This window comes from Pteronotus mesoamericanus, unplaced genomic scaffold (assembly GCF_021234165.1).
Source record: "Pteronotus mesoamericanus isolate MK-2021 breed Mesoamerican mustached bat unplaced genomic scaffold, CSHL_Meso_final contig_20, whole genome shotgun sequence".
Taxonomy (NCBI): Eukaryota; Metazoa; Chordata; class Mammalia; order Chiroptera; family Mormoopidae; genus Pteronotus; species Pteronotus mesoamericanus.
In genome coordinates this window covers 65,036,803-65,054,002 of record NW_026555085.1, presented here as the reverse complement: position 1 = coordinate 65,054,002, position 17,200 = coordinate 65,036,803, and the positions used below count along the sequence as shown (strand labels likewise).

At 36.0% G+C, this 17,200-nt stretch overlaps 1 protein-coding gene across 1 annotated transcript in view; it reads right to left on the bottom strand.

Annotated features, from left to right (window-relative positions):
• Window positions 1-17,200, bottom strand: part of SLC16A10 (solute carrier family 16 member 10) — a 108,260-nt gene that overhangs the window by 42,508 nt on the left and 48,552 nt on the right. The window contains exons 2-3 of the mRNA XM_054569834.1: window positions 7,121-7,265; window positions 2,247-2,709 (exon numbers count right to left, since the gene is read on the bottom strand). Of these exons, the coding sequence (XP_054425809.1) occupies window positions 2,247-2,709; window positions 7,121-7,265 (608 nt within the window). The remainder of the gene's footprint in view (window positions 1-2,246; window positions 2,710-7,120; window positions 7,266-17,200) is intronic.

Below are 17,200 nucleotides of genomic sequence, written 5' to 3'. Positions count from 1 at the left end.
AGATGTGAGACACCTTTTGCCCCTCTGACGAAGAAGATGGTGTCCCATTTCAAGAAGTCTAGATTAAGTGTCCTAATCCAAACCTTCAATTACAAAACAGTAACAAACTCAGTGCACCCATCACACAAGATTTAAACATCCTACGTGGCATTTAACTCTCTGGTGTTTCCAACATGGCTTTCAGTGCCGTAACAGTTTGATGAAGATAAAATCCTAAATACGAACACCTTTTTGTAAGAAAACATGCCTAATGGAGGAAAAGCAGGAAAAAGGCCTGGTTTGTTATCAGAGTTAACAGAGACCTTATTGTTCTTTGTACTATCTGATTTATAGCCTCCTGATAATGATAGTATCTATAACACTGTGTCACTCATCATTCACTAGGAAATTTAATTTACTTTAAGAAAAGGATGATACCATACCTATTAAATTTTTTTATGCATGCTCATCCCCCTCCCCTCCAATAAGATGGGCACATCTGGTGGGATACCTGGGGAGGTGCCCGATAACCTATGACGTAAGGTTAGACTAGGTTTGCTACCAGGTAAGCACAGTGGAAGGGCACCAACCCCTGCTCTGTTGTTATGAGATTCTTGGGAAGATCTTTGGTAGTGATGGATCTGTTTTCCAGTCTGTAAAACATACACTAACATTACTTATTTTGCCTACTTCACAGATTTATTGTGAAGGGCAAAGGAAATATTATATGTTAATTTACAAATTATAAATATATTGCCCAAAATAACTAGACAGTCACCTACTACTTATACTGTGGTAAATGTCTGGTATTAGCAAAGCTGAGAGACTGATATCTCTGTGTATGTTCACCTTGTAGGACCAGAGAATTTTTTAAAAATCTATTCATCTTTGAAAAGAACATAACAAATGTTATCTTAACTACAGAAGCTATGGGAGAGGTAGTTTGGTAAAGGTGGCCCTTCTGCAATGGATCTTTAGTCCAGCCAAAAATAGTTTCCAATGGTTTAGATATGTTTTCCTAAAAAGTGTGAAATGGATTGTTAGATCAAGCTGTAGCCACATACTGTGTATGTGACAGGTGATATATACCAGGTCATTTTACCTAGTACCTCAGTCTTTGCAAAATGCCAAGTGGCTCAGAGCACTAAAAACTAGTCCTTCTTGTTTGTCTCCCCATTGGTCATCCCAGAGGCTTCCCTAACACCTCTGGCAAAAAGAGAATAAGGAGAACTGAGAAATCAAAATCATTCTTGGATCCAGGACAAGCCTGCCATCGCTCTTTATGTCTTCTTAACCTAATTCCTTTCTGAACTGGGCACAGGCAGCCACAGTGTTGAAGAGGTAGTTTACCAGCTGACCTCTTGAGCCCAGTAAGTTCTTGAACTGTTTTACAAACTTCACAAAACTTTTAACTGGAGAAAAATTGCATGAACATCCAAAAGTAGACTAAAAGCTAGAAAAGATCCAGGTTCCTAGGTTCTTTGGTTCAAGATACACAGTATGCATACAAAAGAAAAATTTATCTTAATATCATTTTTGTTTATCAACTATGTTGAACTGTAAATACATTTTCAGCCACAACAGTAATAAAAAAAGAAAAAACATAATAAGCTGTTTTGAGCAAATTCTGTCAGGGGCCAATATGTTAAACACTCCTTGTTCTTGGTTCAGTATAAAGAGGCTGATGTCACCTTTTAAATACAGATAAACAACATAAATTGCTTGAGCACTTAAAATCCTAATTTCCTATGAAACCCTTCCTTCTCCCTTCATTGGGAACTTACAGACATTTCTCAAATAATTAATCCCCTGAATAGAATTCCCATTTTACCAGAAGAATCCCTCAAGTGAATGTAATGCCTCTTTGTGTCAAGGCCATATCTGCCTAATTTCTGTGCCCTTTTATTGAAAAAGAATATATTGATGCTGCACCATCTTTGTCCCTGATTATAATTTGTAAGCCACTGGAAACAACAACGACCTCCCGTTTTTCATACTGATGCCATTTATTCCACTTTTAACAGTTGTTCTTACTTGTTTAGGTTTGGTGACTTTTAAAATACCAAAGCATACCATTAAACATTTCCTCTGTTTAATAATCTGATGGATGTTTTGACCTTGTCTTAAAATACCTTGAACATCAGGAGTCCCTGAATTGCAATCAGTATAATGTTTAAGGCCAACTTCAACCTGATCTATCTTGCTGTTCTAAGTTTTCCTGTATGAAATAATATCTGTTAGCAGCAAAGCGGAGGAATCATACTCACCAAGTGAACATAAGGCACAAAGTATCCAAAAAGTGCAAGTGGCATTCCAACTGCCCACACTGCGTAAGCTGTCACCTTGAAGATGGCAAAATTGAAAATTTTTTTTGGAGGACTGAACTTTCTCCTGGAAAAGAGGGAGAATCTGTTGCCTCCTTTGATTCCACTCTCTTTCTCTCTGACATTGGAAGCAAGAGGTCGGTAAGTAAAGGCAGACAGAAAGATAACAAATATGAAGATGCAGAGGACCCTCAGTGTATAAAAGAGGCCCACATTGTCGATCAGAACCCTTAAAAGCAAAGGCAGCAGAATTGTGAAGATGCTGCTGCCGGAAGTGACAATGCCATTCACCAGTCCAAGGCGCTTCTTGAAATACTGTCCCAAAATGACCAATGAAGGCTGGTATGCAAAGGAGCAGCCACAGGCAAATATGATTCCATAGGTAAGGTACAGAAGTTCGATGGAACTGTGTAAAGATGAAAAAGATGGAAAGCAGCTTTCATTATTTTTATCGTGCTTAGTAGAATAAAACCTTAGCATAAAAGTGGGTTTTTAGTTAATCAGTGTATTTTCCACAAATTAAATTTAACTAAACACAGATGAAAAACTTAATAAACCAAGAACATAGCACTAAAAATATTTTAATTTAATCTGAATGGGTAACGCAAATGCCTTGAGTGAGTGAAAAATGACCGCTAAGGTCATCGGTGATTTTGTTCCTGCTTCCTTTTCCATGGATTTCTGGCGCACCAGGCAGCCCTGGGCAAAAGCTGTCGTGCGCGCCACTGCTCACAGAGGACAGGGCCGACAGGGCCAGGAAGGGCCTCAGTAAAACGGACGGGGATTCAACTAGCAAACAAAGAAATAAGTCTCAATAAAAGTTTAAAAAATTATAATTTAACTATGAAACTCATTATTTGATGGAGTTTTCCCAGGCACTTTCTAAGCAACCTAGTCAAAGAAAAGGTTGGCTGCGTTTTGTATTTCTTCTCCAAAGTTATGTCAGAAACACTTCCACAGAGGAGCAGGAGTGTCTCATTTTTGCTGGCCTAGGGCCTGCAGACCAACCTTCGCCCTGTATTGCACTGTTCTCAGTGTTGTGCAATGTAACAAGAAATCATGTTCTAACTGCAGAAAGACTAAACGAAGCATGCTCATTAGTGATCCCAGTGTGTAAGCTTTAAGGCCATGTGCATCTCAAAACAATCATAAAGGGTTAAGAATTTTATAGTTGAACCAAGTTACTTAATTACACATCTCTTCTGAAAATAAGGAATCATATCATTACATTCTTTGAAACAATTAAGTTAAGTAAAATAAAAGTTTTTTTTTTTAAAAATCCAATTCAAAAGGCTATTTATCAAGTAGTAAAGGCAAACTATTTATTAGAAACTAAGATAAAGATGGTTAATAATTAAATACTACTAGTCTGGAATATGCTGAGGTAATCACAAAACCTCTGGAATCTGATAAAAATTAATGCATGTTTGCAACCCTCTCAGACACCCTTCCCCCCTATTATTCGCAGCCAGCACCACCTTTCGGGAGCCACTCCCAAATCATCTTTACGTCACTCTGATCCCTCAGTACTGAATCTCCGCTCCTCATTCAATAGACAGATATTCAGCAGCTACTGTGTTCCAGGTACTTGGTAAAAAAAATTATTTAAAATGTGAATATGCCCTACTCATAGTCTGGTTAGTAAAACAAGACATCTACCCCACATAATACAGAACAATTACAGATAATAATTCATTTATTCTGCATCAGTTTTTCCACAAAAGTAGTTTTTCAGATAATTGCAGCTTACTTCCGAAGGCACTAACTTATTTTTAATATTATTATTTCTAATTTTATTTTTCTCTAATTTTAAAGGAAAAATCTAACTCTATTACACATTTCTCTGCCTTCTCCAAAGCGTGTATGAAAGGTGGTACTGACAGCAGAGTATCATTATGAACATCCGGGTCTGTACAAGCAAACCACAGTCCTGTAGAGCTGTCAGCTGGAAAGCCAGGGAGTCACAGGTAGAAACTGAAAACAGTCTTTTGCCACCACTTCAAAAAAGTGCTGCGTGGGATGAGCTTCACATCTCTCCCATGCAGGAAAGCACATAAGCTCTGTGATGGCATGTTCACTGCCCCTGAACCTTTTTTCACTTATTTCTAAGTATCCACCTCAGTAACAAATGGTTCAAATTGTTGAAGTTTGACAACTGAATAAGTGCAGTATAAATTAGTAAGATACCAGTCATGAGTGTAAAAAGGATTCGGAGAAGGGACACAGAGGTGGCCTGGGATCATTGGAGGCTTTCCTAGGAAGGCAGAACTTGGACTATAGAAAAAGTGGGTCCATTGTTCGACATCTGGAATTCACACCACATCTCCCCTTACTCCTGTATATTGCTCTAAACGTTTGATAGCTTTTGATCAGTGGGTTAAATAGTGAAACTAAACAGAAAATATGAGAACTTGATATGTATTAAGGTAAATATGGTTTCAAGATACAGTGTTTCAATTAAGGGAGAGAATACACAGAGAAAACTGAGTCACAATATAAAACATATTTCATAATTTTTATTTCTCAATCACCAAAAAGGTTTGAAAAACAGTCTGCTGTAAGTAGGTCCGCATATGTGTTTTGTCTACCAAGAGAAGTAGTAAATTACAGGGGTTTTCTACTCTTGGTCCTCTCTCCACTGAAGCCTAGTTCTGTAAGTGCTGGGGCCACAGGTACTGACAAGGAGTACCTGGAAACTTCCAGATCCAAACAGGTATCTGACGAGTTGGTAATAACATAATGTTGTATTACTGCTAAAAAAAAGAACTAAAAGTAAATGATCTCACAAAATTAACCAAACACAATCTTATTTCAAACAAAACTGGTTTTTGTTTTTTTAAAAGATGACTTTAGAAGGAAAAAAATCCTAAAGGCACTTTAACGATGTACTCTCTCTCTCTATATATATATTTTTAATTTCTTCCAGATTATTTAACTTGTTAGCATATGATTACTTGTATTGGGTTGGCCAAAAATTTGTTTGTTTCTTTTCATAAGATGGCTCTAGTAGCATTTAGTTGTTTTTAAATTCATTCAAAAGAATTTTGTTAAACTGTATTGTGACAGCTTTGATATCAGTATACATTTAAAAAAAACTGAATTTTTAATATTGAAGGTGGAAAAAAATAAGCAACATTTTCAGCATATTATGCTTTATTATTTCAAGAAAGGTAAAAATGCAACTGAAATACAAATAGAGATTGACTCAGTGTATGGAGAAGGTGCCACAACTGATCAAATGCCTTCGTAAGGCGTTTGCGAAGTTTTGTGCTAGAGATTTCACACTGGACGATGCTCCATGGTTGGGTAGATCAGTTGAAGTTGATAGTGATCAAATAAGAGACATTAACTGAGAACAGTCAACATTATGCCATGCAGGAGATAGCTGACATACTCAAAATGTCCAAATCAACAGTTATTGGTGAAAATGAAAAAAGTGTCTTTTATTTTATGAAACAAACTAAACAAACATTTTGGCCAACCCAATAGTATTTTATTATAATCCTTTGTATTTCTGTGGTGTCAGTTGTTGCTATTTTATCACTTCTAATTTTATTTACTTGGGTCCTCTCTCTTTTTTTTCTCGATCAGTCTTGTTTATCTTTTTAAAGAACCTGCTCTTGGTTTCACTGATTCTGTGTATTGTCTTTAGATTCTGTTTTGTTTATTTCCCCTCTGATGTTTGTTACTTACTTTCTCTATTCACTTTGAGCTTTGTTTGTTGTTCAAAGATGGAATATATATTTTCTATCAAGACAAAAAAAATATATTTTTATACTCCAAATAAAATTTCTAAGTTAGGTAAAAAAGAAAGGCTCATCTTACAGTTGAGGAAAGGGTGTAGGTGGGGTGGAGATAAACTTAGTAAACCAAAGATTCTGTTGATTAAACCCAGAATATTTAAAAATAATCAGGGCAAGAAATGTAAGTGTGTGTGTTTTTCTAATAACCTCAATGATACTTTTCAACTAGTGCATGAAGACAGGTAGGGAAGGGAAAGAGGCAAGAAATTAAGATACACCACTAAAGAAGATGCAAGATGGGTATCATTTTAAGAGGTTTAGTTATTAATCACCTCCTGTTAGCCAGAGCAACATATTACACCAGTGTTTCTCTAACTAAGGATTATCCTGACGAAGCAAAGGGATTTACTAGTAGAGCTGGAATTGGAGGGAATGTGCTTCATACAGCAATTTGCCCATCAGCTCTTTGCAGTTAGTTCCTCTTCAGTGCACATCTTTTAACAGACACGGGAAAAGTGTATTGGTATTTTTTATTTTAAGCTGCCTTTGACCACTTCATTTTGCCATAACCTTTTTAAATTTTAGCATGTTCTCTTTTAAAAAATGCACACAGGAATTCTCTACCTAGGTTGAATAAAGAGCAAAACTCTGTTTTCATTAATAAAAATACTTCACAATGAGCCTATGAACAAATGCTTCAACATACCACTTATTGTACCTGTTGGGCCTCAGACTAAGCTGACCTTAAACTAATTTATTGCTTTAGACAACTCACTGTTGGGACTTCTTTTAGGATTTTTATGTGAATAGAAAATAAGAAAAGGAGAAACATTTTTCTTGCTCTAGGGACCACGTATATCCTGACTGACATCTAACTCTTAGGTGCTGCAAGCAGAAACATTCAATTTCTCAAGCTCTGATTTGCTGCTATGGAAAACAACATGTACGTTATGTTGCTTATAGTTTAAGCAATGAAAGGAGGATTTTTCCTTGTAAACAGCAAAGTTTCTGAAAGGAAAACTTTAAGGTATCTAACATTTCTTGAAATGCAATGTAAAGAAACCAAGGCCTTACCTTACAAAAGAACTGGACATGAGCCCAATGAATCCAACAGCGGCACCCGCGATAGCTGTTTTCCGACAACCAAACATGTCTGTGAAGACACTGGCTATTGGGCAGCAAAAGAAAACCATCCCCATGGAGAGAGAACCTACCCATGCTGTAAAGAAAAGGAAAAGAAGGACATTACAACAATGGTAAATTGTATTTGCACTTATTCCACAAGGTATAATGCATATTTAGGAAAATATTAATGCAGAAAAGGTATTACACAGACCAGTGAAGGGGGGAAAGTTGGAATAAGCTTTTCCAACAAATATGAGTATGTAACAAATATGAATCATAGCTCAAAGAACTGGCCGATACTAACTGTAATTAGCATAGCAATTATTTGTGTTGAATCTAATTCTTGGAAAGTTTATATTCTTAAATAAATCAAACATTCTATGACTCAAACACTATTAATCTCTACCCTGAGTTCTATGGCTTTAAGCAACTGCTGTATGAAAAAAGAAATCACTGAAAAAAAATACCTTAAGTAGTTAAATTGTAAAGAAATTATGAACACTGAAGTAAGGATAGTGGTTAACCACTGGTAGGAGAAAAAGGAATTATAACCATTTGGATCTAGGGGTTGAGACATGAAATTTTGGCCCTGGTTGGTGTGGCTCAGTGGACTTGAGCACCAGCCTGCAAAATGAAAAGTCACTGGTTTAGTTCCCGGTCAGGGCACATGCCTGGGTTGTGGGCCAGCTCCCAGCTGGGGGCAGTAAGCAACTGATTAATGTTTCTCTCCCTCTCTCCCTCCCTTCCCCTCTCTCTAAAAATAAATAAATAAAATCTTAAAAAAGAAATGAAATGAACATTTGCTTACAGTCTGGGCTTAGTTCATTTGCTAAGGGAATCAAATCATACACAGGTAGACTATTTCTTGACCTGGGCAATAGTTAATGGGCACTCACATTATTAATAAAACCATACATACATTTTATCTTCTTTCTGAAAGTATGGTATCTTTCACCATAAAAAAAAAAATTAAGAACCAGAAGTCATAATTTCCTGTCCTGATTTTATGAAAACCCAAATAAATAAATAAAATGAAAATAGAAACAAATACTGAGTACAAATTATCATAATTTTGTGTCAAAGAAATGAGTGTTCTCATGAGATATAATGTCTGTAAATTCTTCTTTAAAAGTATAATAAACTAATGGGGTCTAAGGGAACATGGATCTGGGTCCAAATCTCCCAACTCTGTAACTATAATATATCCTTGGGCAAATCACTTCCCCTGAGTCTGTTTTCTTATCTCAAAAGAGAATCAAACATATACACGGTTCCAGAATTACTAAGGATTAGAGAAAACGCACCTATACATCATTATCTAGCAAAGAAGCACTTAATTTAGAATTTTAACAACAAATCATCTGTCTCATAAGATGAAACAGATGATCTATATAGATCTCCATCAAGCTCTGAAAGTCTACTAGTATATTACTATATTTCCTCAGCAAAGGAAATCCAGACTCTATACAAATGGTCAACTCTTAATAACAGGGTCCAAATGAAACTTAACCAGACTAACAATTTCATTTATTTCTTTGTCTTCTTACATTTTAATTTTTTAAAAAAATTCTATATATTTAAATCAGCTATATTTCCATTTCCTTTCTTCCCTTACTGGAAAGGAGTGAGACTGTGACCTTAAAACAAAACACAATGAAGAGACTGTACAAACAATGTAATCCTGACTTAGGTGTTAGTGGTAGGGGTCTGTGGGGATTCAGAAGTGAACAGTAGAGAGAGGTGACTAGCCAGATGAGTTAGCAGAGTCCTAGCCTCAAATGTGCAGAGGTGTTCAGCTTGGATCTTCTTAAGGAGATAAAAGAATTTTTTAGGCCCTGGCTGCGTAGCTCAGTTAGAGCATCATCCTTATATGCCAAGGTTGCAGGTTTGATCCCCAGTCAAGGCACATACAAGAATCAACCAAGGAATACATAAAGTAGAACAAATCAATGTTTTCTCTCTCTCTCTTCCCCCTCTAAAATCAATTAATAATTTTTTAAAAGAATGTTTTAGTTAACTAATGTAAAAATACCCCCAATGTGAAATAACTGAATCTCATTCAAAAGAGTTTAGTCACCTATCATGTTTATGAAACAATCTAGGCAGACTAGAAGAATAATGTTACACCCTCTATTTTTGGATAAAGACACTTTTACAATTAAGTAAAGTGCCAACAATAAATAGGAGACCACATTAAAAAATCCAGGAGCATATACTTATACTGTGTGTAATGCTCATATGAGTCAAGGCACTTTCAAGAATAAAAGCAATTCTTTATACATTACTATAAATTTTGATCTCCTACACCAAAAATGAAAACTTTTACAGATTTTTATGTCCACTGAATAAGCACTAACTGCTGGATATAATCAAATATAACTTTATTTTTGTCTCAATTTTCCTCTTAAAGTTTATGCAGGGGAAAGTATTCCCCTGCCGTTGGAGGACCACTTCAGGCCCACATGATCTTCTAGCCAATGTTAAATAACAGAAAGACCTAGGGTCACTTTAGTTAACAAACCAATCTTCACTTGGTAATCAAATCTTTTTTCCCAATCCCCTCTGGGGAAAGAGTAAAATCAGCTTTGTCTCCTTCCTCTGACTTCTTCTCCGCGTCCCCAGCTGTCATCCTCCGAGGTGGGCACAGGAGAGAGGCACACTGCGACAAGGGGGGCAAGGCGATGCCAGCTGAAATGGTTCTGCCCAAAGGCCTGTCTGCGCATGTTTAAAGCTGACTGTTTTCTCAGATGTGCTTTTGTGGGTTCTTCAGTCTCGCTTCAGAATCCCTTCTAGCTCTAGCTCCAAGACTCCCTGTTGCAGCCTTACTGCCCTTCTAGGCAGTTTATCTGGGAAGGAATCTGACAGTTCCAGGCTGCCCCTCTCCTCCTCCGGACCTGCCTCTGATCACACTTCCCTTACCCTGACAAACACTGGAGCACAGGCAAACTCCAGCACAGCGCCTCTTGGATAGCTCTTCAGAGCAGGGAGCCAGCTAGTTCTCTGCTTGTTGCATTTCTCAGGGATTAAGACCCTCATCCTCTGTGCCCCCTAAATGAGGAGAATTCTTTAAGTTTCTAAGTGATACCTTTAAAGCTCTTCTCACTAGATAGCAAGTAAAAGAGCATGCACCCCCACTTCTCCCATGGGGTGGGATGAATCCACACAAAATGTTCTTCCTTAACCCGTAAACATCCTTCTTACGGGTTTTAGAGCTTCTACCTGGTTCCTGACCATGAAATATCTCATTTTTTAATTTTACACTATTGTGTCTTAGCTAAATCCCAGTAATGTATTGTTACAAAAATTAGCAATATATGAAGTTAGGCCAATCTTCTGATCAAGTTCAAAAAGAAACTAATTCTTGAATGGATAATTACTTGCTATTATAAACTCATTAAAATTTCTGGTTTTTATAAAGTTTTAATCTGGCATTCCAAAGAATCCAAAGTCTTATGGGTTATCATATACATCATAAAAATATAATAAACTGTTATTCTCTTTAACCCTTTCCAAGTCTGACTGTGATTATTATTAATAGAAACTCAGTAATGTGAGCTGCTGAAATGATAATATATTTGTGTATGTTGATGAAGGAAGTACTTTTATTAAGTTTACTTAATAATTGAGAAACTCAAGTACACAGTTATTATATCCAGCATGGTAAAGTTTTTATTTAAAAAAATATAAACCACACCTAATCCCTCTATGTAATTCAACCAAACACCCACACAGAGTTTCCTAAAATTGTTGAAAACATAAATATTTTTCAGTGGAAGAAGTGCTATTTAAATTATGGAATAACATTCTCTCCTTTCATATAAAAAGTGCCAATTATGTTTAAGCACTATCCTAGGTTGTTGAGATTTCTCGACCTTCAAATAATTTTCAGTCTAGTAGCATACATGCAAATAGTTACCTCCAGAACACCACAGAGAATATGCATAATGCCTTAGGGGATATAAGTATCAAAAAATGTGTAATCGCTGTACTCCTGAAACTAATATAAAATAATATTGACTGTAAACTATAATTAAAAAATAAAATTTTTTAAATGCATACTAAAGGCTTTACTACCATGTGTTTGTATACTCTATTTGAATATGTGTGTATTTGATATTATAGAGAGAAACATCCAATAAAGCTAGGTTGGGAGATCTTTTTTCAAAAAATACCATGCAGCTTTACAGTTTCCCCACTCAGATCCTCTCTGTCTCCATTGTAAGAATCAATCCCAGCTCTCAGTGTATGGCCAAAGGAGAATGCAAATCAGTCAAAGGAAGTGGTTAGGTTTAATATTTAAGAAGAATTTTTTCTAGATTAAGTAAAATAACTGAAAAATATATTCAATAGGCTCACTAGCAAAATGAAGATAAATAAGGAAAAAATCTTGGAATTTGAAAACAGAAATTACCCAATTCAAAGAACAAAGAGAAACATAATAGCAAATTAAAATGAACAGTTTTAGAGATCTATGGGACAAAAATCAAGGAACCCAACGTAAGTATAGTTGAAATCACAGAAGAAGGGAAAAAGAAGGAGCAGAAGAAGATATATAGAGAAAAAAGTGCCCCCCCAAAAATCACAAGTTTTGTGAAAAATATTAACTCAGATATAAGAAGCTTAACGAACCTCAAACAGTATAAACACTAAGCAAACTAGTCCTAACCACATCATAAGCTTCTGAATCCCAAAGATAAACAGAAAATTTTGAAAGCCATCCAGAGGAAAATAACATTATATCCAGGAAAAACAATAATAGCATTATCAGTTGGCCTCTCATAAGAAATAATCGGGGCTATTGGAACTGTCATATTCAAAGTGCTGAAAGATAATTTTTTAAAACTGTCAATCATGAATTCTATATCCAGCCAAACCAGACTTCAAAAAATAAAGGCAGAATAAAGATATTTTCAGATCATAAAAACGGAGAGAATTTGTTCCTAGGAGTATTCCACTACAAGAAATATTAGGGTCCTTCAGATTGACAGGAAACAATTCCAAAGAAGGACTGAAATACACACACACACACACACACACACACACACACACTCTTTTTCCTCATAATTTCTTTACAAGACGGTTCGATTCCTGGTTGGGGCACATGCCTAGGTTGTGAGTTCGGTCCCCAGCTGGGGCACGTGCAAGAGGCAACCAATCAATGTCTCTCTCACATCCATTTTTTCCTCCCCCTCTTTTTAAAAATAAATAAATCTTTTTTTTTAAAAAAAAAAGGCAAATGAGACAAATAGAAAACAAATAGCAAAATGTCAGACCTAAATATGCCTATATCAGTAATTACATTAAAAATAGACTCATGACTCCAATCAAATGATGATTGTCTAACTGGATAAAAACTCAAGAATCAATTATATTCTGTTTAAAGAGATGCAATTTAAATAAAAATACACAAATAAGTTGAAAATGAAAAAATGAAAAAAGATTTGCCATGCAAATAATAACCCTAAGAAGGCTGGAGTGGCTATACTAATATTAGACAAAATAAACTGCATGACAAAAAGTATTATTAGAAAAACAAAGAGGGGTACTTCATAATGATAAAAGAGTCAATGCACTAGGAAGATATAATAATGATTAATTTATATATATTTAAGACTTCAGAAATACATGAAGCAATGAAATTGGATCCCTACATTATCATATAAAAAATTACCTTAAATAAACCATAAAACTTACATTTGAAACTGAAAACTAGAAAACTTCTAGACGAAAACATTGGAGAAAGTCATTGTGACCCTGGGTTAGACAAAGATTACCTAGATACAACATCAAAAACACAATCAATACAAGAAAAAATTGATAAACGAGGCTTCATTAAAATTAATAACTTCTGCCCTGGCTGGTGTGGCTCAATGGACTGAGTGACAGCCTGCGAACCAAAGGGTCATTGGTTTGATTCCCAGTCAGGGCACATGCCTGCATTGCAGGCCAAGTCCCTGGTAGGGGGAGCATGAGAAGCAACAACACATCTCCAAAAAGGGAGATGTTTCTCCCTTTTTCCTTCCCTTCCCCTCTCTCTAAAAATAAATAAATAAAATCTTTAAAAAAAAAAAACTAACAACTTCTCTTTGAAAGACACTTTAGGAATGAAAAAAGCCACAAACTGGGAGGAAAGATTTGCAAGTTATTTATCTAATAAAGAACTTGTATCCAGATTATATAAAGAATTCTCAAACCTCAATAAATGAAAAAGCAACCCAATTTAAAAATGGGCAGAAGTCAACTTCATTAAAGAGATACACAAATGGAAAAATAATATGCATATGAAAAGATGTTCAACATCATTGGTCATGAAGGAAATGTAAATGAAATAACAATGAAAAACCACACATATCTATTAGAATAACTAAAATGAAAAGGACTAATTGTACCAAGTGTTGGTGAGGGTGTAAAGCCACTAGAACTGTTATACACTGCTACCAGCAATATAAAATTGTACAACAACTTTGGAAAACACTTTAGGAATTTTTTAAGAAGTTAAACATAACCTTACCACATGACAAGCCACTCTACTCTTAGATATTTACCTAATAGAAACTAGAACATATGTCCATACGAAATGTTGTATACAGACACTTACAGCTATCTAATAGTCAAAAACTGGAAAGAGTCCTGACTGGTGTGGCTCAGTGGGCTGGGAGTCATTCTGCAAACTGAAAGGTCAATGGTTCAATTCTCGGTCACAGCACATGCCTGGGTTGCAAGCCAGATCCCCAGTTGGGGGCATGCAAGAGGCAACAGATCAATGTTTCTCTGGCACATTGATGTTTCTCTTCCTTTCTTTCTCCCTCCCTTCCCCCTCTCTAAAAATAAATAAATAAAATCCTAAAAAAAGAGAAAAAAACTAGAAAGAATCCAAATGTCCAGAAATAAGTGACTGAATAAACAAATTATGCTGTATTCTTATGATGGAATATTACTCCGCAATAAATAGGAGTGAACTTTTGATAAATACAACATAGATGAAAACTAAAATAATCATGCTCAGTGAAAGAGGTCAGACTACAAAGGAGTATATAAAGTATGATTCCATTTATAGGAAATTCTAAAAAATACAAATTAATTTATATTTAAGTGTAGCTGGTTGGGAGGTGGCAAGGTGGAGGGAGGGGCTAGAGGAAGGGATTACCAAGGGGCACAAAGAAATTTTTGACAGCAATGGTATATATTCATTATCTTGACTGTAGTAGTGGTTTTACTGGTTTATACACATATGACAAAATTCATCAAATTACATAACCTTAAACACTCAGTTTATTACATCTTAATTACACCTCAATAACGCTGAACCTACATGGAAGATGTCAACAGTAACAAAAAATAATGCCATCAAAAACAAACACACAAAATAAAACTCAGAGAACTAAAAGAACTAGACAAATTCACAGTTGTATATTTTAGGACATCTCAGTAATTAACAGAACCTGAAGACAAGAAATCAGTAAAATATACAAATCTGGATGACACTATCAACCATCTTAACCTACTTGACATACATAGAACACTATATCCAACAATTGCAGAAAACTGTTTGCTCTGCCAGGGAAATTGTTAATCACCAAAGAGGGTGGGGTGGGAGCAGATGTGCAGGAGAAAACTAAGCTTTCTGGAATGCTTCCTAATCCATGGGAAGGACCTGCACAGAATTGTCTTAGATCATTAGGCAACCCTCTGAGGTATATTATCTTCATTTTAAACATGGGGAAAAAGATTACAGGTGTTAAACAATTTGCCAAGGTTATGTAACTTCAGTGGGATTCAAACTGAACATTCCAGATGTAAACAGGAATTAGAAGACATGCCCCAGAGTCCTTCCTTAAAAAACATCCACCAAGAGCACCCATAGCCAGGCACAATGCTTGATGTTGATGAAAAGCCATCCCTTTCTGAGGAAGCTCACAATCGAGCCACGTTAAGACAAAATCTAGACCTCAATTAAGATGACACAGTGAACACACACTTCCATATATCATCATCTGCTGTTCCAAACACAAAGTAGCACTACAGCTCAGAGTTAAAGAGTATTTTTAAAAATATAATAAAGACCTAGTTATGAGCTACAGACTAGCTGCAAAAAGGGATGGGCTAGATTGGACCTGCCGTCTGGGGTCCAGGTCTGGAAGCAGGCAGTGGCCATTGAAAGAAGACTAAAAGCGCTCCCTATGAACCCGAAAAGGAGAGCCAAGCAGATTAGCTGAGACCAGAGCTGGAATTCCCCAACACCTGGTTGAGAGGAGGCTGGAGGTAAGAGAGAGCTGGATGGGAACTTTATGATTTCTTAACAGTTTTAATATTTAGAACATTACAGGCTTCCAGGGGAAGGAGGAGGATACAGACTCAGCCTCATGACCTGGCCCTGAAACAAGGTCCCCACTGGTTCAATGGCTGGGTCTGAGATTTTCAGTGTTAACATGGAGCACAACACTCAACAGGCCTAGTTCTAACCTGGGAGTTCAAGGAGTCAGATGGAAGAAAAGTACAAACCATTAGGTAGGGAGGGTGAGGTAGGAGGGAATCAAACAATTAAAAATCAGTAGATTTAGAACTTTCAAAGAAATAAATGAAAGAATTTTCATTTAAAAAAACCAAGAAATTATTTCCCTGACTGGTGTGGTTCAGTGGGTTGGGCACTGTCATGCAAAGCAAAAGCTCGCTGGTTCAATTTCCAGTCAGGGCACATGCTTGGGTTGTGGGTTCGGACCTAGGTCTGGGAGCATATGAGAGGCAAGTGATTGATGTCTCTCTCCCTCTTTTTCTCCCTCCACTACCCTCTCTCTAAAAATAAATAAAATCTTTTTAAAAAGTAAATAAGAAATTATGAAACAAATTTAAAAAATCAAGGACAAGTACATAAAACATAGTATTCATTAGAAATCCTGGATATGAAAAATAATAGTCACTGAAATAAATTCAATAGAAGAAAAATTTTATTCCAGATTACAAAGCTAAATATGAAAAAAATAAAAGGACCTTAAAATAAAGTGTATCTTGACCTCATAAGAGAAAAGTTTTTCAAGATGTAGGTACAAACCATGAAGGAAAATATGGATAAGATCTAACCTCATTAAAATTTACAACTTTTATGCCTCAGAAGACCGTAGAACCACAGCAAAAAGAGATGATCTACAGAACAGGAAATCATTACAGCGTATGTAAATAGCACATTATTACCATCTTGCATTTATAAAGATAGCTATATAAATCAATAAGGAAAAGACAACCCGAAAGAGACATGGGCAAAAGAGTTGGGAGGAAACAGACAGAAGAGAAAACCCTTTGGCCAACTGACATTTACAAAGATAGACATTACTAATCAGAAAAGTGAAAATTAAAACAATAATAAATCACCATAATTTGGCAAAAATTAAGAAGTCTGACCATAACAAATTTTAGTGAGGCTATAAAGGAATGGCAACTCTCATGCATAACACATAAATTGAAATAAACATTGTGAACAGCAATTCGGTGATACACAGGAAAGCCCAAGCTGTGCAAACCCCACATTCCGGCACTGCCGCTTTCAGGTGTGTACTGCAGAGAAACGTCACACATGTACACGAGGAGACAGGAATAAGAATGTTCACTAAAGCACTGTTTGTAACAGTAAACAACTGGAAGAACATAAATGACCTTGATCAAATAAAGAAATGTTGGTATTGCATGCAATGGAATTTGGAGTCACACACATGTAGTAACAGTACAAAATGTAATGGGAATAATAAAAGCAAATTCAGGTCCGTGATTACCTCTGGGAAGGCATGGACGAAGGAGATCAGAAATGGGGAAGGGTATTCAGGCACCACAATTGAGCTGGTGATGTTTTACATCTTTTCAAAAGGAGAGAAAATCAGAATCTGAGTAGTGGGCATATACAACATCCATTTTCTATATTATTCACTACCCTTTTGTTTGAAATATTGAATATAAAGAAGATACATGAAGTAGTATTCAGATTCTCAAAGGATTATTCCAGAGGAGATAGTCCTTTCCTGAAAGGGCTAAAAATTGGAA